The following is a 22,866-nucleotide window of genomic DNA, read 5'->3' on the forward strand; positions in this document are numbered from 1 at the left end:
ACAGATTTACAATTTTCACTAATTTTCCAACCAGGACTTCAAAACACACTTAGAGAAGGAAAAAAAACACACTCTGGTTTTTCTCAGAGTAGGATGATTTACTTTGCCACAGATGTTTTCCATAGACTGAATGCAACCAGGGCGTTAGGGACTTAAAGGTGGCTTGGAGACAAACTGCGGGTTTGTTTTTTTGTGGAACAGATTATACAGTTCAAGGGACATCAGCCAAATTATGTTCATTAACCAGGAGCTGAGTGTGGAGGTGGGATGGTGCAGGACAAAGGTGAGTGCTAGGTAAACATTTTGGGCAATGCCCCCTCCCCTTGTTATTATTTTTTACATGTCACTCTTCAAGACTCTGTTCTATCTCCTCTCTTTACTTTCGTTTCCTTAAATCCAACTACATCTCATTTTCACATATGTGTCATTACTATACCCATCAGCTATTTCAAAGCTTTAGTTGCCAAGTAAAAATTCCATGGCAAAAAAAGAAAACAGCAATATAAATTGAAATGCACAGTATTTCTTTTTTGGGTTGGCATTCGCTCACCAGCAGTTCAGGGCAGAATAATGGAAAGGCCGTTTCCCATCAGGTGACCAGGTTCCAGACTCCCCTCTTGTCCATCGCCTGTGCACTGTTAGTTCCCCTCTGAACCTCTGCCGCCACTGCAAAACTAGTGCTTCACGATACTTGCTTCCCAGGGTCATCGTGAGGCCAACTCAGAAAGTATATGGGAAAGTGCTTTGTAAACTACGACTTAAACATGGCGACTCATTATGAAGATTGGTGGGGGCCAGGTTTATTTACAGAGCCTGGCCCGTGGATTTTTCTAGATGAGGTTCACCTTCTCTGAAATACCTATGTCTTAGAGCAGCAAGTCCCAGCGCACTGTGAATGTTTGATGTGGTATAACCTGAAAACGTGCCACGTTCTATTTCTGGAGCCAACCCGAGCCCTCGAGTTGGAGCCCGTAGCTCTGTGAGCAGGAAGAAGAGAGGCCTCTAGGAGTTTACCTGGGGCTCCTCTAGGACTTCGCTTGGAGACCATAGTATCTTTGTAAATCCTCCAGGTGTCCCTCAATCCTGCCCTGATTTAGACCTTTTATTCAAAGGAAAAGGCTTTTGTTACTTCTTCCTCTGACCCCATTCCCTTGCTCCTCCAACCTCTGACTGACCAACTGAAGTAAAAAGTACCTCTAATATATGGCTTAATCATAAATTCTGAATAATTATACTTTATTACCTCTCATGGGTCTTGAAACCGTAGGTGCTACGTTCTGCTTTCTGCCGAGGCACGGGAATCATACAGAAACAGTAATAAATTATAACTTCAGGCTGCAGTCAGTAGGCTTGAGGAATTGCCATTTAAGTGGAAAGTGCTTGAACAGCCAGATGAGCACGTGCCATGTTTATTTTCACTTTGAAAAGTAGGACCATGACAGTATGGTTTCAACCGCTTGTCCAACGTGAACTTACTGTGTTCTTCCCTGCTCAGCAACTGCAGTATTTGCTTCTTGCTGTTCACGTTTTACGGGGTTGAGGATGTGTCTCTTCTGAAATTTTCGCTCTAGAATATGCCCCTAAAGGCTGACGTTTTCAAACTTGGGCTTTTTTGACTTGATACCGGATTTTTTGGTATTCAGTTGAATTGGGGAGAGGGCATAGCTGGTGTCATAGGCTCTGAGGATAGGAACCTGAGTGTGTTCCTAGGTACTTGGAAGGATTTGCCTCTCTTACACTTTCTTATCCTATCCAGTCTTTTTGCTTATTCCTGTAGTATTTATGTTGTGAACTTTACTTGAAGCGCATGTGATGAGTACCTACTGAGGGTCAGGCACTGTGCTGGAGGCTTTGATATATTTCATTTATTTCTCGTAACAAGCCTGTCATGTAGGTAGTTATCCCCTTCTGAGCCCCATTTTTTTTCCCAGCAAAGAAAATCGATGGGGATTGACTGCTCGTGGGTACCTGGTTTCTTTCAGGGGTATGCAAATACTCTGAAATTAGTCTGTTGTGGTTGCCCAGTCCTGTGAACACACTAGCAGGCAGTGAGTTGTTTGGTATGTGGATTACAGTTCCATGAAGACTTCTTTAAAAAAGGAAATTGAGGCTCAGAGAGGTAAAACCACTTGTTCAAGGTGACATACCTAGTGAAGCTTGTGTTTGAATCCAGGTTTTTCTGAGATCAAAGCTGTTCTTTCTTCCACTTGGCTAGCTCTACTAATTATATAGTCATGGAATCTTTTTTTGTTAAAAGTGTGGAAAAAATAATATTAATTGAACGATTAATAGGTGAATGCACATATATTCTGAGATTCAAACAATATGGAAATGTATAGAATAAAATGTGGAACTACTCTTTCACCTTCCTCTATCTGGTCCTTTTGTAAGCCTTAACATAGATATAGCAATCTTAAAATATTTACATCTATGTTACTGCTGCTTTTTTAAAATAACACAAATGGGACTTTATACGTGTGTGTGTGTGTGTGTGTGTATGTGTGTGTGTGTATGTGTGTGTGTGTGTGTGTGTGTGTATGTGTGTGTGTGTATGTATGTATAGGTATATTACTAGAATACTTGCTCTTTTTTTAACTTAATATGTCCTGGAGATCTTTCCTGTCAGTACCTCATTGATATTATTGTTAGTAATATATTAAAAATAATACATATACTAGGAAATAAAAATTCAAACAGTGGAGGTTGATCTAAAATGTAAAGTGAAAAACTCTTTGCCATCTACCCCCAAGTTCCATTTCTTAGAAGTAACTACTTTTCACTGTATTTGCATTTTATTCTTTTAGTGATTCTCTCCCTCTTAACTCATAAAATATGCTTAATACTTCAGTTTTTTCATCCAGCAACTTTAAGGACTATCAGTTTTTTCATGAAGAGAAATACGGAATCGGCTCTCTTATACTCTTTCTTACTCTTGCTAACTTTTGTTAGTTAACGTTTTAGGGTTTTTTTCTGTTAATTGATTACCTTTGTACCAAGATATAGATGCTCTCTCTTGACTTCTGGTATTTCAGTCGTAACATTACTTTCACATTTTTGAAGTGCATAACGATTACGTACTGATCTGTAATTTTGATGAGACGACCATGCTTCCTTTGTATATGGATTCTGAACTTCGAAAACCAGTACCTCACAGTGCTAATGTGTGTGTTATTAACTGTAGAACCAAGTGGAGTGACTGGATGCATACATAGAAGTTGTCATCCACTGTAATTACTAAACCTCTGTCAGATGAGAGGACACGTTGCAAATGTCAGGTCGAAATTTTATACCTCATCGAAAGCTCAGAATCGTGCTCCATTCTTTAGCTAGCTTTGTATTTGAACCATGACTTTCTTGTGTAGCTCTCCCTTTCCCCGGGAATTCATCATTGCCTTTCTGTATTACTGCTGGAAGAATCGTGCCATAGTGATAGCTCTGTGCCACTAGGTGTTTTGTCACACTACTTATTTAATGCTTTGATAAACACTGGCTTCTTCAAACCCACCTGGCACAGTTATCATATTGAGATTTCTTCTCATTGCACTCCTTGGCAAATTCCATTTTTACTTGGGTCCTGTGTCTTTTGTCTTTTTTGGAATTTTCTAAAAATGCCTTCTGTCTACTTTAGATTCCAGAAAATGTGTACCTTCTACAGTACCTAATACAGTACTTTGAATATGGTAGGTTCTTTAATAAATATTGAATCAATGAGCGAAATGAACGAACCAAGGATTGGCTTTTCTCCCTTTCATTCATGGCAATACAGGCAAAAGGAAGTACTTATTCTATCCTTGAAAGCACCTGGCTGGAAAGGGTTTTGAAGACCCTCTGCAAAACAGATGGCCATTCATCTAATACTCTGGGGTCTCCAGAGACAGCTTTTAGAATCTTCCATGACAGTCTGTTCCTTCAGTGACCCATGCTTTACTTCCTTGTGGCTAATCCAAATAACCATGTGGCAACACAGAATTTTCCAAAATGACACAGTGTCTGGATCAATCTGTACATTCTCCTTCACGTTTTTTATAAGAAAACCACCAAAGGTAACAAAAATGTGTTTTTTTTTTAACTGAGGATGGATGTGTTACTATGAATTATGAGGTCCTTTTATTCTCTATGGTTCATTCAATCAGTAACACTGTATTGAGGTAATTCTACATCTGGGTTGGGTAGGTGGAGTTTTCCCCTTTGGCTGGCAGTTTTCATATGCCCTCTTTGGCTATTATGTTATCTCTATAACATAACTCCTAAAAGCACGAGCTCTGGGAAGGAATTTTTTAGGCTTTTAATTTGATTGCATAACCTGTATTCCCTCTTTGCCACTTCTGTAAAGGCAGTGGAGGAATGACCATGAATGAAGCCTTTAAAAATTTTTATTTATTTATTTTTATTACAATTAAAAATTTTATTTTATTTATTTATTTTTTGGCCATGCCACGCAGCTTGTGGGATCTTAGTTCCCTGACCAGGGATTGAACCCAGGACTAGACCAGGAATGAATTTGACTTTCCTGAATCAATCAGTCCCTGCAACAGATTTCAAGGCCAGACTATATACCCTATGATGGAAGATTCATTAAACTCTTCCTGTGGAATAATTCTTCTAGGCCCAATAACCATTTAAAATTTTTAAAAAGATGTAAATTATAGTCCTTGGTCAGTTCATTATAGTGGCTTTATCCTAAAATTGGTCCTGGCACAAACCTTTCTCCTTATATTTGTTCATACTGTTCCTTCCACCTTGTCATGTTTTCCCCTTGTGAGTTTACATGTGTAACTCACCTATTTAGGGGTGACATTAAAAAAATTTAATACCCACAATGTCAGGGGCACCAACTATTCAGTGTGTTTGCCATAACTCTCTTTCCCCTCTGGACTGTAGCAATTGATATAGAAGTCTTATCTACTAGAGCTAAGCTTTTTCAGAGCCGGTATTATATATATTCTTGTACTATACACAGCACTTAGTACCTTGTGGAGAATAGGAACTTGCTGAGTATCTGGAGACAACAGTCTTTTTTTCCTCCCTAAGTGTTAACCAGAAACCATAACTATCTTCCTCAGTTGTCAGTGGAAAATCAGATGTGAGATAGGAGTGACTAAAGAGAGAAATTGAAAGGTATATGAAGGAACAGAACTTAGAGGTTTAAGTGGCTGCTTCTGTTTCATTCATTAACTTCATTTTGGAAGTTCTGGTGCCCAGAGTTCACTGTAGTAGAGGGTGATGTGATGGCGCTGTGTATACAAACTAGGGAGAGAAGAAACTTCATTCAAATTTTCTGTTATCCTAACCTCTGTTCCTTCTCATCTCTCCATTTCCACAATCCCCTCTGCCCTCCTGTCTCTTGGGAAGAGTTGCCACGTGGAAGAGTAAAGGCAGCCGTTCCCAAAGTGGGATTAAAGTTCTTTTTGCCTATTTAGAAAGCAAGAATGAATGATTAACCTCAAGAATGTATTCTCTTTGAAGCCTAACTATAAACCAAGCATTCCGTAAAAGTTAATTTCAAAAAAAAAGAGAGAAAGGTGTGTACCCTGAGGTCATCTTCACCTCTGTACCTGTTTTTATGGAAGAGTTTTTAGTCCCCTGGAAAATTATATTGGGGAAGGTTTAAAAAACTAACCAAAACTCTTATCACCCACACCGACTGCAGTGTTCTGTCATTTTTATTTGGGGAATGAATATCTCTTTTCTGAGGATCTCTTCATTGAACATTTCCCTTTGGATTTTTAAAAAATCATCATACTTACTGTTCTAGTTTTTATTGCTAGGTACAAAAGTAATAATATATGTCATCCAGTCAAAGATGCTATCAATTTTAAGATGTATTCCAAATTCAGAGATGTTAAATATGAAGAAAAATTAGGATTGATGGTCATTGTAGAAAATTTACAAACTATAAGAAAGTATAAGCTGGATAACAAAAGTACATCATAATATCACCACACAGAGATAACATCATTCATAACTATTTGGTCTAATTCCTTCTAGTGTTTTTTCCTATACTTGGGAATATATGTTTATTTATTTTTTTAGAAAATTAATATCATGTTAGGTATAATGTTTTACATCTTGTTTTTTCCAATAATTTTATATCTTGAACATTTTCCCCTATTAAATATTCTTTGAAAATGTGATTTTTAAAAAATGGCTTAAATAGTAATCCCCTAGTTTTGTCATGCCATTCATTTCCAGTGCTTTGGTATCATATATATTGCCCTGTGAACATCTTTGTATATACATCTTTGTCTGCACCTGTAAGTATTTCTCTAGGAAAAGTTACCAGAAGTGGGATACCTGGGTGAGGATGAGAGTGTCGATATGTAAAGACGGTACATATTGTACTGTCAGACGCTTAATCAGAAAGATTGTTCTCAGTTTACCTTTCTACCTACAATGTATGAAACATGGTTATTAGTTACTTCTACTAGCCTATTTATCTCACCCTAGGCAACACTGGGCATTACGATTTAAAAATATTTTTGCCAGTTTAATGATGAAAATAACATGAGTGTGACTTACTACTATACCTACACATATTCGTATCTCCTTGAATGGCTATAGGATTCTCGAGTAACAAGCTTTCCACCTTTAAACTCTGTAGATATTGTCCCCTTGACCTCTGATGTTTGATGTTAGGAAGATATCTGAGATCATCTTCAAATTGATTATATTGTGGCAAACTGTGTTTTTTTCCTTTGGACATTTGTAGTATTTTATATTTAATTTTGAACAGAATATGTTTATATATTTGGTCAGCCATTTTGTAGTACAGACTCAGGCCTTTTCACAACTTTGGAAAATATTCTTCTGTTATTTCTTTGACTATTCTTTCATTTCTGTTTTCTGCTTTCTTCCCTAAGATTCCTGTTACATCTGTTTTGGCTTCCAGAATCTGCCCCTCGTGTCTTATTTATTCTGTCACTAGTTTTTGTTTTCCGTCTGAGTTCTGGGAGAATTTCTCGAGTTCTCATTTACTTCGGTAATTTGATTTTTCTGCAGCACGCCTTCTGTTGTTCACTCCAGCTATCATCATTTTAAATGAAGCCATACGTATTAAAAACAAGTCAACTCCAAGCAACCTTTCCTGATCTCACGCTGCTCCATCCTCACAGCTGCTTGCCCCATTTTCACAGGTGCAGTGCCCTCTTGAATCAAGCGGCTTCTTGAAATACTGAGAATTTTACAAAATTTTTTTCTGTCCGTTTGAGTAACACTTTTTCGGAAGAGATAGTTTCTGTCAAACTGGTTCCTTTCCTTAGAACTGTAATACTTTTGCCTGAGTCTAGTGATTTTTCCTTGTCTGTTTTTCCTTATAGAAAAAGGACTAGCACCGGCTGATAGGCAAGTCGGTGTTAAGGTTTGTTCTGAAAAACTTAGTATAGGTTCCCGACCAAATCCTTCACTTGAAGGAGGAGGAAGAAAATGTATCTTTGCAGGACCAGATGAGAGAGTTGATGAACTGGAGTGTACTGAATGACTTGTTTCTGTCTTTGGGTGGTATAGATGCTCACAGTATGAGCAAACCCTGGCAGCTTTTGGACCATTCCTGGCATACCTGCTCGCTCCAGTTTCTTACCTCCGCAATGCCTGGTTCTCTTCGCAAAGCGATGACTTGCACCAGCAACACGTCTGGGGGTCTATGGGTCCCGCGGGTGGTGTGCATTTAACACTGTCCTGCAGAGGCTACAGGCCTCTGGGTGCCCTGTAGCCTCTCCTGCCCTTCTGCTCTGCACCTTCTGAGCTAGAGGGGGAGCACTGCTCTCAGGATCTGCTTGATATATTTATCAGGATGCTGCCGTTTTTTTTTTTTTTAGTCCCCCTTTGTTTCTCCACTATGTCCCATGCCCAGCTCTGTTCTAACACTTAGCCAGTTTCACCTCACTCATTTCATGGTAAAATCCTTACGGACAAGATCATGTCATTCAACTCTGCATCTCCAGAACCTAGTACAGATTCTGCCATAAAGGGATACCAGATAAATAAATTAGGGCCAAATGAGTGCTCTTGAATTGGGGTCCCCAAACGATACACAAGCAGCTGCTTTGGTCAGCATTACCCAAGGACAGTGCCCCTCAACCCTCCTCTGCATGAGAATCCCGTGGGGCACTTTCAGGAATACAGTGCCTGCGCCTCAACTCCAGAAATTCTATTTTTAAATTATTATTATTTATTTATTTTTTGGCTGCGTTGGGTCTTCTTTGCTGCACGCGGTCTTTCTCTAGTTGAGGAGAGCGTGGTTACTCTTCATTGCGGTGCATGGGCTTCTCATTATGGTGGCTTCTCTTGTTGCAGAGCACGGTCTCTAGGTGCATGGGCTGCAGTAGTTGTGGCGCACCGGCTTAGTTGCTCTACGGCATGTGGGATCTTCCTGGACCAGGGCTAGAGCCCATGTCCCCTGCATTGGCAGGTGGATTCCTATCTACTGCACCACCGGGGAAACCCAACCCCAGAAATTCTGATGAAGCTAATCTGTTGTGGGTCCAGGGTGTCAGTATTTTTTTTTTAATTGAAATATAGTTGATTTACATTAGGGTGCTGCCCTTCTTTCATCTCATTCCACTTATACTGTATCCAGCACAATTCCTTGTAATTTCTGGCGTATTGAGAACCTTTCCCTAATGTTGAGCACTGAAGGAAGTCTTAAATTCTTTTACTATTTCATTGATCGTCTCATTGGGAATCTAGGAATGGGGTAGGTAGAGGCCTGGGTCTCTACTGTCATCTTGCCAGGAAGCGTCCCCTCCCCCGTTTCGTTGGCTATTAAATTCTGAAAACGTTCTCAGTCATGGATGTCCCCACATCTAGGAAAAATAAGGTGATAAATATTAAGATTGAGGGATGAGAATGGACAGGTGAGTAAGAATGAAAAGCTTCAGTGATCGTGTGCACCTGGGAAGATTGGATTTCAGTATTGGGCTTGTTTAGCTCAGGAGTGCCTTTAGCCAAGCTCCTGACTGTTACTTTAAGAAATTTGGGGATGCAGTAGCCTCTGGTGACACACTAGACAACAGAACCGGGGAAATAAGGGCTGGGTTAAACTTAGTGTGACCAACTGTCCCAGTTTGTCTGGTGTGAGAGTGGGGATCTCAGGATTCGGGCCTTCAGTGTTACAACCAGGAAAGCCCTGGGCATGAATTGATCACCCTAGCGTCAATTATGCCACTGCATCTGTGGTCTCTTATATATGAGATGAGATTTCATGCTACAGTGAACGTCCAGAGTTCTCCCTCACCCACTGATAGAGCACGCAGCATTTAGCCTGCAAAGAGTAATAGCTTCTTTTCCATTTGTTTTGTTGAATAAATTCTACAAACTCTGATTCCACTTGAGTAGAGAGTCAGTTTTTAGCTGTATTCTGAGATAGCTCTGGAAAACAGGCATTCTTTAGTGTTTTCTTTCTAAAAATTTTTAGCATTAGTCTTTAAAGCTGGGCATGTCTTTAGTGTATCCTTTAAGACGTGAGATATACAATCCATGAGGCTTGAGCCACTTTCATAGACTTAGAATTTTAGATAAATTAGAAGCTCTTCAATGAAAATTCCGGGGTTCTTTCTAAAAGTCATAAAGGATTAGAGACATTTGGGAGCAATCTCAAAAGAGTTGTTTGATTAGAGAGTTGCCAAGGATTTAAATAAAGGTACAAGCCTTGGAGTATTACTTCTAATGTCGTGTTTGCCACTCGGCCTGCCTCAGATTAGTGGCCCCTCAGTGGAACAAAAGCACTTAACAGATCTGTTCATTAAGATGATTTGTTTTCCTCCTTATGATGTCTTTAGAGCCTACTGTTAATAGCCTGGGAGTGATAAGGCTTTTCTTTGGGTAGGTGAGAATGGCATCTATGTATTTCTTTTGTTTGTTTGTTTGATCTCCTTTTTAAATTTTATTTTATTTTTGGCCGTGCCATGCAGCGTGTGGGATCGTAGTTCCCCAACCAGGGATCAAACCCACACCCCCTGCATTGGAAGCATGGAGTCTTAACCGCTGGACCACCAGGGAAGTCCCCAGCATCTATGTATTTCTTAGAAATTGTTTCAACTCTTTATGAGCACCTGGACCTGGGGAAACTCCTCCAACCCCTGCTTTTTGTTTTTGTTTTGTTTGTTTGTTTGGCTTTGAATCCCCCTTTAGATAAAATAGTTCAGATCTACCAGAAATTCTCAGGTGTGTCCTTAACCAGAATCCTCAGAGAGAGCAAACTGGGAAAGAGAATGGACATTCAGTCCTCTTCAGGCCATAAGCTACACTTCTGAACCCAAGTCAGCAGAGGTTGGATCTGTTTTGATCCTCTATATTAGCTTTCCTTGTCTTTACATTTGCTTTTAATACTCCAAATGTATGACTGCTGTTTTTATCCTCACCTTTCATTGCATCTTGTGCTGTTTGTTCATACAGTGTCCGAATGTTTTGTGACTTACTCATCTTCAATCTGTTGTTCCTGTGAAAATACCAAAAGTTGCTCTTAATTTCACTCTTTCCGTCCCTTCACTTACCCATCCATTAGCAGGTCCTATTATTTTCCTCTAAAACGTTCTGAATCCGATCGCTGCTCACCGTCTCCCCTGCTGTCACCAGGTTTTTGTGGGGACACATTTTCAGCTCATTTAGGTGAATATGAAGCAGTGCGGTTGCTGGGTCTGATGGTAAGAGCGTGTTTAATTTTGAAAGAAACTGCCGAACTGTCTTCCAAAGTGGCTGTACCATTTCGCCTACACACCAGCAGTGAATGAGAGTTCCTGTTGCTCCACATCCTCACCAGCATTTGATGTTGTTGGTGTTCTGGATTTTAGCCATTCTAATAGCTGTGTAGTGGGTATTTGTTTTAATTTACACTTCCATGACAAAGGTAGTGGAGCATCTTTTCATGTGCTTATTACAATCTGTCTATCTTCTTTGTCTGTTCAGGTCTTTTGTCCATTTTTTAATGAGTTGTTTGTTTTCTTATTGTCGAGTTTTAAGAGTTCTTTGTATATTTTAGATAACAGTTCTTTATAGAACATGTTCTTTGCAAATATTTTGTACGAGTCCAAGGCTTGTCTTCTTAATCTCCTGACGGTGTCTCTCACAGAACAGTTTTTAATTTTTATGAAGTCTGGTTTATCAGTTTTGTCTTTCATGGATTGTGCCTTCAGTGGCACCTAGAAAGTCACTGTCACCCTCAAGGTCATCTAGATTTCCTCTTAAGTGTTTTATATGTACACGTTTTACATTTAGGTCTATAATCCATTTTGAGTATTTTTTTGCATGGAGATGTACAGTTGTTCCAGCATCGCTTTTGAAGAGACTATTGAAGTCTTCCCTTCACTTCAGTCTTCTGGAAGAGATTGTAAAGAGTTGGTATTATTTCTTACTTAAATGTTTGGTAGAATTCACCAGTGCACCTATTTGGGCCTGGAGGTTTCTGTTTTGAAAGGCTATTATTTATTGATTCAGTTACCTTAGTAGCTACAGGCCTATTCAGTTTGTCTATTTCTATTTGTGTGAGCTTTGGCAGATTGTGTCTTTCAAGGAATTGGTCCATTTCATCTAGCTTATCAAGTTTGTGAGCATAGAACTGTTCATGTTATTACTTTCTTTTCCTTTTAACATCCATAGGTTCTATAGTGATATCCTCTTTTTGTGTGTTCTGTCCTTTTTTTTTTTTGCCTGCATAGAAGCTTATTGATTTTATTGATCTTTTCAAAGAATCAGCTTTATTTCAGTGATTTTCTCTATGGATATTTTTTGATTTTATTAATTTCTGCTTTTATTTTTATTATTTCTTTTATTCTGCTTACTTTAAATTTAACTTGCTCTACTTTTTCTTGTTTCCTAAGGTGGAAGCTTATTGATTTTAGATCTTTCTTCTTTTCTAACATGCACTTAATGCTACAAATTTTCCTCTTGGCACTGCTTTTACACATCACACAAATTTTGCTATTTTGTATTGTTATTTTCATGTGGTTAAAAGTATTTTAAAATTTCTATTGTGATTTCTTCTTTGACCATGTGTTATTTAGAAGTGTGTTCTTTATTCTCTAAGTATTTTAGAATTTTCCAGCTATCTTTCTGTTACTGATGTCTAGTTTACTTTCTTTGTGGTCTGAGAGCAGACATTGTATGATTTCAATTTTTAAAAAATTTGTAAAGGTGTGATTTTTGTTCAAGAATGTAGTCTATTTTGATGAATGTTTCACATGACCTTGAGAAGATTGCATAATCTGCGGTTGTTGGATGAAGTCACCTATAGATGTCAATTAAGTTGATTGATGGCACTCTTGAGTTCCACTATGTCCTTACTAATTTTCTGCTGATGGATCTATTCACTTCTTTTAGGGGATGTTGAAGTCTCTAACTGTAATAGTGGATATGTCTGTTTCTTCTTGCTGTTTTATTAGTTCTTGCCTCACATACTTTGTTGCTTTATTATAAGACAGATATACCTTAAGGATTGTTACCTCTCCTTGGAGAATTACCCCTTTATCATTACGTAATGCCCCGCTATATCCCTGATAATTTTTCTTGCTTTTGCTCTGTCTGAAATTCATATAGGTACTCCAGCTTTGTTTTTGATTAGTGTTTCCATGATATATCTGTTTCCATCCCTTAACTTTTAATCTATATGTGTCTTCATATTTAAAGTGAGTTTCTTATAGACAATATATAGTTGGGTCTTGTTTTTTCATCTACTCTGACCATCTCTGCCTTTTAATTAGTATACATAGGCCATTGACATTTAAAGTGATTACTGATATAGTTAGGTTAATATCTATCTTATTTGTTAATGTTTTCTATTTGTTGCCCTTGTTCTTTGCTCTTATTTTTCTCTTTGGTCATCATTAAAAAAAATTTTTTTTTCTGTCATTCTCCCTCCTCTGAGACTCAAATTACATTTATGTTAAAATGCTTAATATTGTCTCATAGGGCATGGATGCTCTTTCAGTTTTTTATAGTGTTTTTCCTCTGTGTGCTTCATTTTGGGTTGTTTCTGTTCCTGTGTATTCTACTTCACTTATCTTTTCTTCTGCAGTGTCTAAAGTGCTGTTAATCTCTTCAATGTGATTTTTATTTCACTTACTATATTTTTCATCTTTAGAAGCTTCATATTATATATATATGAAAGATACATACATAAAAAAAGAAAGCTATGTATTTATCTTGTGTATCATATATATATCTTTTATTTCTCTCTGCTACTTTTTGGTTGAATGCTGGATATGGCAAATTTTATTTATTGGTGCCTGACTTTGTTTTTATTTGTTTTTTTTTTTGAACTTATGGGTACTGAGAGCCATAGGTGATTTTTATTTTACTTTATTTATTTTATTTTTTAAAATTTTTATTTATTTATGGCTGCATTGGGTCTTCGCTGCTGCACACGGACTTTAGTTGCGGTGAGCGGGGGCTACTCTTCGTTGTGGTGTGTGGGCTTCTCACTGTGGTGGCTTCTACTCTTTGTTGTGGAGCATGGGCTCTAGGCATGCGGGCTTCAGTAGTTGAGGCTCGTGGGCTCAGTAGTTGTGGCTCGTGGGCTCTAGAGCACAGCCTCAGTAGTTGTGGCACATGGGCTTAGTTGCTCTGTGGCATGTGGGATCTTCCCGGACCAGGACTCATACCCGTGTCCCCTGCATTGGCAGGCGGATTCTCAACCACTGCACCACCAGGGAAGTCCCGCCTGATTTTGTCATATTCTTTTAAGTAGTGTTGGACTTTGCTCTAGTGAGTAATTAAATTATTTGGAATAAGTTAGATTCTTTTTTTTTTTTCTCTTTGCGGTACATGGGCCTCTCACCACTGTGGCCTCTCCCGCCGCGGAGCACAGGCTCCAGATGCGCAGGCCCAACGGCCATGGCCCACGGGCCCAGCCGCTCTGCGGCATGTGGGATCCTTCCAGACCGGGGCACGAACCCGTGTCCCCTGCACTGGCAGGCAGACTCTCAACCACTGCGCCACCAGGGAAGCCCTAAGTTAGATTCTTTTGAGGCTTGCTTTTAAGCTTTTAAGTGGATCTGGGACAGCCTTTAATATAGTACTTATTTAACCCTACTACTAAGATTATACTTTTCTAAAGACTCTATTGTCTCAGGTAGTAGGAACCATTCTGGCTGCTGAGAACACAGAGTATTCCTGGCCATATGTGAGGTCTGAGATTTGTCTAGTCTATAGCTTTCTGGAACTTATTTTCCTGCCTGTGGGAAGTTTTCATCCACACATGCACAGATGAATACGTAGCCAAAGACTTGAAGGAACCCTTCTGTAGATGTCCGCTTAGTCTCTCCCTGTGCGGGTTCTTCTGTTCCAGTATTCTGCCTTACAAATCCTTGCTGCCCTGGCCTTCCTAAATGTAGTCTCTGTCTTCACAACTCAGCAAGAGAGAAAACGGAAAACTCTGAGCTCTGATATCCCCATCCCTACTCTGTGACTTTGAAACTGTTTCTAGCTAGTGAACTAAGGCTCACCTATTTTATTTCTCTTATCTTTGGGGTCACTGTTTTCCAGTGTCAGAAACCTTTGTTTCCTATTTTTGGTCTGTTTTATAATTTTTTAGGGTAAGAAGGTAAACCTTGTCATGGTTACTCCATAATGTCCATAAGCAGGAGTCCTGCAGTTGGCATTTTGCATTTCCTTTCTTCTGTTTAGAGGTAATTTTGTAGGTTGTTTTTGCTGACATGTAGGGGGTGTGGTGGTCTTTGCTTCCTAGTCTAAGTCATTGTCTTTCTTAGTATCTTGCTAAGAAGCCTCTGTTGCTTACATAGGAAATCATGTGTTGCTGGGGACAGTTTGGTTCTCTTCTTTATAATAGAGGACGTGATGTCCTAAGCAGAGGTGTTACAGATTTTGCCTCACATGTGGCATCATTTCTTAGAATACGCAACAACTTGGCCATTGGTTTTTCTCCCACTGCATGTGGTTTTAGGCATATTCTTCAGCTGATGAATTCACCACCTTCTCCATTCTTGGGTCGTGAATCTGTAGGCTTGAATTCTGTTCTGAGAGCCAAAGCTTTGCAACATGCTGAGTTGGTTGGTTTGCTGCCTGGAAAATTGTTAGGGCAAAATTGATACTTTGACTGGGGAAGGAAAGAGGCAGATTTTCAGATGAAAGATGTTCAACTCCAAATAATACAAAAAAAATTTGGCTTATTCTAGAGGCATGGGTAGAATTAGATGTATCATGAGAAAGGGAAAGAAGTTCAGCCCATAAATAGTGGCGAGGGGGTATCATAAGACTACAAATAAGTAGGGTAACCCTATAGCCTGTTTGCTAAGGACAGTCCTGGTTTATGCCTGTTGTCCTGCAATAATTATTAATAACATCCCCTTTCACTATTGAAAGTATCATGGTTTTTGATGGTTTTATACCATATGACTATATATATATACATATATATATATGTATATATATATATATGTCATCCTACTTACAAAGAACGGTTTAAAGAATACATGGTAATTGTTAATTCTTTGTTCTTGTCATTCTTCTTGAATGGTGGATTTACTGTTTACTTTGTATTTTAGTGAAATAGTATTCAGTGACTGATAAGTGTGTGTTGGGTGTTTTTTTTTTTTTTTCTTTTAATTTTTGGTATTTTTCCTGCAGATGATCTCAATGCCACCCACCAACACTGTGTTTTGGCTGGTTTACCACCTCGGTTTAGTTCCACCCACCGAGTGGCAGAGGTAAGTGTAAATAAAAATGTGACTCAAACTTAATTGGATGTGACAGAAGTGGTCGCATGAGCAACTTATCATAGAACTTTGGAAGAATATTTGATAGGAAAATTGCTTCCATCTAACTAGACTTTAGCCTCTATTTACTTGCTTTTTTAGCTTTGAGTTGTGTTGGACCCAGTTTTGAAAAGTGTGTTCACAGCCTGGGATAAGTCTATTTTGCTTCTTTGGGGTTATGTTTCTTGGAAAAGATGCCAGCAAGAGGGCACCTTGGCAGGTGTCGCTGGTTAGAGATTTTCTAAGGGGTTTGTATCTGTCAAGGTCAAGGGCAAGGGATGGCCAGAACAAAATAGTAGATTTGTGTGCTTGTGCATGTGTTAGCTGTGACTGGGCGCAGATGGTTGAGAATTTATATTTCCCTTAACTTTTGGGTCAGGCTTCCGGGCATGTGAATGTAAATTAAGGAGAAAGTTACAGTGGTGCCAGGGAATTTCCAAACTCGCCAGTTGTGTTTCTAACCCAGACTTTATTGCTAAATTCTGCCAGCACTTGCAGTGGCAGATAGTCAGCTGATTAGACTAGTTCAGAATGGAAACTTAAGAGATGAGGGAAGCCTTTAGTAGTCACCCTGGAGTATTGTGTGTGCTCAGTTAAGAAGTCTTCCAGAGAGCAGGGGAATGATCATGAAAAGGATTACAAGTTGACCTCGTATCCAAGCTTGTCTTCTGTGCTTTGCTTTTATAGCTTGACTTTTCATTGTACCACAAGGGGACCAGTGTGAGAAAGTTGGGCAGACGGGATACAATAAAGTGGCAGGGAAACACAAGCATGAGACCTTTCCAGTCCTGAGACTGTGTGAGTCTATAAGGCAGTGTCATGTCTTTTGGTATTTAGGTAGCTTTTCTAGTGGACTGGTCATTTTGCTAGGTGGCAGAGAGGACACGAGTGTCTGTTTAAATCAAGATGCCAGCAAACCCATCAAGCATTCCTTCCCCCTTTTCTCCCTTTCTTCTCTCTTCTATTCAATCATTCATCTAAATATTTGAGTGTCTGTTCTGTGCCCAGTAGCACTAGAGGCATGAGAGAGAGAGAGCCATCAACATGACAGATATGGCCACTAGCTTTGCTGAACTTCCATTTTAGTTTGAGAGACAAATATTAAATAGATAAAAGCAGAAATAATAACCTTAGAGACCTAAAAAGGTAAGTTCTGTTAGGAAGGAAGGAAGGAGTGAGTGAAGGCAGGCAAAAAAGAGTGAGCAAGCATTTATAGAGCATCTAATACGTGCTTTGTATTGTACAAAAAAGACTTCATTTTTTGTATAATACAAGATGATATAGACCTCTGTCTTTCTAGCTAGAACTCTCCTAAGAATTCTTTTGAGTATGTGGCTACTGATGTGTATCTTTGCACCTTTCCTAATCCAATCTGGAAGAGTGGACAAGACGATTAGTGCTGTGCTCAGAGGGTTGGTACAAAATGATGAAAAAGAAGTTTCACAAAATGTATTTGATAAGGATAACAATCATATTTAATTCATAGGGTTCTTGTGAGGATTAAGTGAGTTAATACGTGTAAGTCTTTTAGAACAGTGGCAGGTATAGAGTATGCATTCAAAGAACGTTAGCCACTACTACTATTATTAAATTACTACCACTGCTGCTGCTGCTGCTACTACTATTACTACTACTGTCTTTTCAGTTATCCTGATGAAAAGCTAGTAGGAGACAGGAACAACAAAAGCTCTTTCTGTGGAAGGCTATTCTGTCTCCATTTATACACTAGAATGTATGTAATGAAGCAAGAGAACTTAAGTCATCAATGAGTCTTTAATTGGAAATGTTGCTATTAACTGAAAGCTACTACTCAGAAGAAGCGAAGTGATTTTAGTTCTTTCATCCATTCTGCAAACTTTCGTTGAAATTCCCAGTGCTCAAGGTATTCTTTTAGACACTTGTGCACAGGTAGAGTGCAGAATAGAGAGTAGCAAACAGCATAAGGCTTCACGAGTGACATGACATGTAAGACTTGAACATGTAGGGATTAGGGGATTTTAGGACATTTTAAGACATTTAAGAGTCCTCATCCCATTAGGTGGAAATCTTGTGATCAGAATGGGATGGGGATACAAAGGGAGTATTGAGTGGCTCAACTTTGACTGAATCCCAGGATGCCAGAAAGGGAGTGTTGGCAGATAAAGGCTGATCCCTGAATGATTGGATTGTGAAAGATCTTGGATATCAGGTTAGGTGTGTTTTAACTTAAGTTGGTTCAGGTGGGGGTTATTGATGATTTATTTATCGCACTAGTGACATATTGGAGATGTCTTTAAGAAGATGAAAATGATAGAGACATCAATTAAACCTATTGGTCTGAACTAAGGTCATGGCAACAGGAAAAAAGAAGAAATTCCCTTGACTAACGTAGGAGACAGTGACAGACTTGGTAACTGATTGAAGTGGAGGGAGGAATGTAAGAATGAATGAGTGAGTGGATGAACAAATGAATGAATGAGTGAATGAATGAACACACTAACCAGGTAACTCTTTACTGGATGCTTGTCATGTGCTGGGCTTTTGGGTGACTCTGAGGTTTCAAGCTTGGGTGATTTGGAGATTACATTACCATAAGTAGAAATAGGGATCTAAGACATGAGGGGAAGACAGTAGTTCAGTTTTGAACAGGCTGAGTCAGAGCTGCCAAGAGGAGAGGTCCAGCAGACAAATGTAAATTGGGGACTAAAACTTGTGAGAGATCAGGAAACCTTTCCTTCTCCACCTCCTATGATAAATACACACATTCAGAATGCAGTTTGAAAAGTACCCCTCTGGCCTTATTTCCTTTTTTTCCAAGTGGACCATCTTAACTAAAGTAGCAGTGCTTTCAAAATATCCTGAGGTTTAGCTTTCTCTGCTTTAGTCGTAGCTGTATTTGTATCTTCTAATTTTTAGGCAAAATTTTGAGCGTTAATTAATTTTTAAAAAAGAGGTGGATATGCATAGTGATAATAATAATATAATCCCAAATCTGTATCTTTTATATTATCTCTACTTCAGTTCAAGCTTATGATACTTTACTAATTAGACATACATAATGTGAATGATGTGACTATCCTGCTTTCTATATTATAGATCAGGGTCAGCAAGTTCTATGGCTTTTGGGCCAGCCAGCTCTTTTTGTAAATAAAGTTTTATTGGAACACAGCCTCGCTCACTTATTTACGTATTGTTTATGGCTGCTTTGGAGCTACCATGGCAGAGCTGAGTAGTTACACAGACCTTATGGCCTGCAAGCCTAAAATATCTACCATCTGACCTTTTTAAGAAAAGGTTTGCTGACTCTGTTTTACATGATCCTGTGTATACAGGCTTTAAAGTTAAAAGGAATTTTTTTTAAAAAATCATTTTAAGGTTAACTTTTTATTTCTACCCAAAATCAAAAATGATAATATTCAATGCTGGTAAAATTACAGTGAAACTGTACATTCATACCCTACTGGTATTCTAATTAGTATATTTTTTGGAAGGCTATATGGGGATATGTGTAAAGCCCCATAAAAATATTCATATCTTTGATCTCATAACACTGTTTTGAGGAATCAAACCTAGGAAATAATTCAAAGGAAGTATATATAAAAAGATATTTATCTAGTATGATTAACAGTAGTGAAAAGTTGGACAGAACCTTAATGCCTTTATATTATGTGACTTGCTAATTAAACTGTTAATGTCACCTCATTCAGCAGCATTGACCATGGTAGTTTTGAATACCTATGTACAAACAGTGAAAAGTAGCATGTACATTGATATGTATATATTCATTACAGCTGTGTGTGGATGAAGAATTACACACAATAAAAATAATTTATTTTAAATAGAGTATGGCAGGATTATGTTTTTATCTTATTTAAAACTTCTAATTTCATCTTATATTATTGTTTTCAGTAATAGAAGAGGGAAAAGATTTTTTTCTCCAACACTATAGTTAACGTTATGGTTTCCCTCAATACAGAGAAGAAAAAAATCCATGCAACTTTATAGCCCTCACTTGTTCTACAAATGTCCTTTCCTTCATACAGTATTAAATTAGACATCTTTTCTGTGCCAAACAAAATGATTCGCTATTTTCTGCCTATTCACAATATGTAGGAAACAGATTGTCTTAAGGAAATGTTGTTCTGAAATTCATTTTAGTTAATCACAGAAGAAATCTATTCAGTTTTTAGTTGCAAAAATGTGACTAGAGTATGTCTGATGACTCTCGACCTTTATTTGATTTTAGTTTTTTTCTGGTTGTGACAGAATGTTCTTGGGATGCAACACAGAATATATGTTTTTTTAAATTTAAATTCTATGTATAATTATATTTTGAATAGGTAGTTACGCAAATGGTTCAAAACTCAAAAAGTACCTAAGAGTGTACAGTTAAAACCTATTTCTCCTCACACCAGCCAGCTCCTCTTCCCCAGAGGCAACCAACGTTATCAGATTTTTGTTATCCTTTCAGTGATGCTTAATACATAAATAAGCAAACACATATGTAATTTTTAAAATTTCTTATATAAATGGTAGTCTACACACTATTCTGCCCCCCCCCTTTTTTTTTTTTTTGCGGTACGAGGGCCTCTCACTATTGTGGCCTCTCCCGTTGCGGAGCACAGGCTCCGGACGCGCAGGCTCAGCGGCCATGGCTCACGGGCCCAGCCGCTCCGCGGCATGTGGGATCCTCCTGGGCCGGGGCATGAACCCGCGTCCCCTGCATCGGCAGGCGGACTCTCAACCACTGTGCCACCAGGGAAGCCCCTATTCTGCACTTTTTGTTTTGTTTTATTTTAGTAAACCTTGATGATAATTACTTATCAACATGCAGTTCTTAGAGTAGGGAATTTTTTTTTAAGATATCATACAAACGCATAAGCCATCAAAGAAAAAATAGGTGAATTGGACTTTATCAAAGTTAAAAACTTTATGCGTCAAAGGGTACCATCACAAACGTGAAAAGACAGAATGGGAGAAAATATTTGCAGATCATACATCTCACAAGGTGCCCATATTTAGATTTATATAAAGAGCTCTTACAGCTCAATGATTAAAAAGAAATAATCCAACTTTTTAAACAGATAAAGGCTATGAATAGACATGTGTCCAGAGGAGATATACAAGCGGCCTATAAACACATGAAAAGATGCTCACCATCATTAGTCATTGGGGAAATGCAAATCAAAACCACAGTGACATACCACTGCACACCCGCTGGAATAGGTATAATCAGAATCACAGGAACAGATGTTGGTGAGGATGTGCAGAAATTGGAACCCTCATACATTGCTGGAGGGAATGTAAAATGGCGCAGCCACTTTGGAAAATTTAACCTTCAGAAGGTTAAATTCAGAGTTACCTTATTGCCCAGCAATTCCATGCCTAGTGTACACACCCAAGAGAAGTGAAAACTCGTACATGAATGTTCACAGTAGCTTAATTCATAATAGCCAAAAAGTGGAAACAGCCCAAATGCTCATCACCTAACGAATGGAGAAACAAAAGGCAGCCTATCTGTACAGTTGAATGATAATTTGGCAATAAACAGGAACGGGGTACTGACACGTGGACAACATGGATGAACCTTGAAAATATACTAAGTGAAAGAAGCCAGTCACAAAGGACCACACATTGTATGATTTCATTTATATGTAATATCCAGAGTAGACCAGTCAAATCTGTAGACCCATAAAGTAGGTTAGTGGTTGCCTAGGGCTGGGAAGGCTGGTAGAAATGGGAGGGGGTGACTGCTAAAAGGTACAGCGTTTCTTTCTGGAGGGATAAAAATGTTCTAAAGTTAACTGTAGTGATGGTTGCACAACTCTGTGAATATACTAGAAGACATTGAATTGTATGCTTTAAGTGGGTAAATTTTATGACATGTGAATTTTATATCTCAATAAAACTGTTTCCACTCCCCATGCCCTCCCAAAAAACTAGGCCTGATTATAGGTTCTTTACATCAGATGAACTCTAATCACCCAGGAAAAATATATATATTCCCCCCTCCTTTTTTTTTTTGGTTGCAATCATGGCTCCACCAGAGTTTGTTTAACTGGTCTTTTATTGATGGGAAATTTTGTGTTGTTTTTAATCTTTTATTATAGTAGATGGCATTTCAATTAATTACCTCTTATATAGGTTACTCCATACTTGGGAAAGTAAAGGTGCAGGTAGAGTATGTTTATAGACAGAAAGTCATTTTAAAAATGTAGGGTTGTCTGTGGGACAAAAGTGAGTGGTAATTCATTTCCATTTTTTGTTTTTTCTTTGTAGTAAATTGGAGCCACTGCCCTTCTGCTCCCCACACATTGGGATCTTCATATTAAAACACATATTAGTCAAGCTTCTGTTTGTGGCACAGAAACTTCATTTTTTTCCCCCAGGCATGCCCAGGTCACATTGTATCAAGTGGCAGTAACTGTGCAAAGAAATTTTGTACCAGGGGATTAGCCTTCAAGGTTATTTCGAAGGGATCCATTTAAATTGTAAATATTAAAATAAAAATACTCTGGGGAGACATTTCCCTCATTGGGTCTAAAGGATATTTACAGCTGGCGTTTTCTCATTCTAGGAAATCGTGTCATTATCAAAACAAGCGGATGCACACTCCACCTGCATCCTCTTCTTTTCTGACATATGCTCATTCAAAGAGGGAGTGTGTCCATTTGACCTCTGTTTTGCTCCCACAGACTTAGAGAGGGATGGACTAGTTATCTGTGCCTTTGCTGATACCCGGGCACTAAGTTAGGCCTTTCAACATGCCTTGAGGGTATGAGCCACATATTCTCCATTATCTGAAGAATCTCTTCTGCCAAGGCAGACTTCCAGCTGCCTAGCGTATGCTTTCCGCAGAGAAGGAAAATGAGTTCTTTGCCCTGTGTTTATAACTTCATTTTTTTCTCCATTGCTGTTCTATTTTGTGTACTTTTGAACCCGTTCTACAGTCTGGTTACCTTTTTTTCCCCATTGTTAGGTGCAGGGCACTTGAGATAAAGTCAGTGTTCTTGACTTCTTGGCTAATTAGTTATTCCTCCAATAACTACTTACTAAGTTTCTTTTATATTTAAGACTCAGTTCTAGGTGCTGCAGTATATGTATAGTATATACATTTTGAAACAGGGCTTTAGCCTTCAGGGAGCCTACTCTTTGGAGATATGAAGCCCATGTAATAAAAAGC

At 38.6% G+C, this 22,866-nt stretch overlaps 1 protein-coding gene across 3 annotated transcripts in view; it reads left to right on the forward strand.

Moving 5' to 3' along the window:
• The window catches only part of FTO (FTO alpha-ketoglutarate dependent dioxygenase), a 373,271-nt gene that overhangs the window by 137,489 nt on the left and 212,916 nt on the right, over positions 1 to 22,866 (forward strand). For all 3 annotated transcript variants that reach the window (XM_060130666.1, XM_060130667.1, XM_060130665.1), the window contains exon 5: positions 15,577 to 15,656. In XM_060130666.1, the coding sequence (XP_059986649.1) occupies positions 15,577 to 15,656 (80 nt within the window). The remainder of the gene's footprint in view (positions 1 to 15,576; positions 15,657 to 22,866) is intronic.

This window comes from Lagenorhynchus albirostris, chromosome 19, assembly GCF_949774975.1.
Source record: "Lagenorhynchus albirostris chromosome 19, mLagAlb1.1, whole genome shotgun sequence".
Lineage (NCBI taxonomy): Eukaryota > Metazoa > Chordata > Mammalia > Artiodactyla > Delphinidae > Lagenorhynchus > Lagenorhynchus albirostris.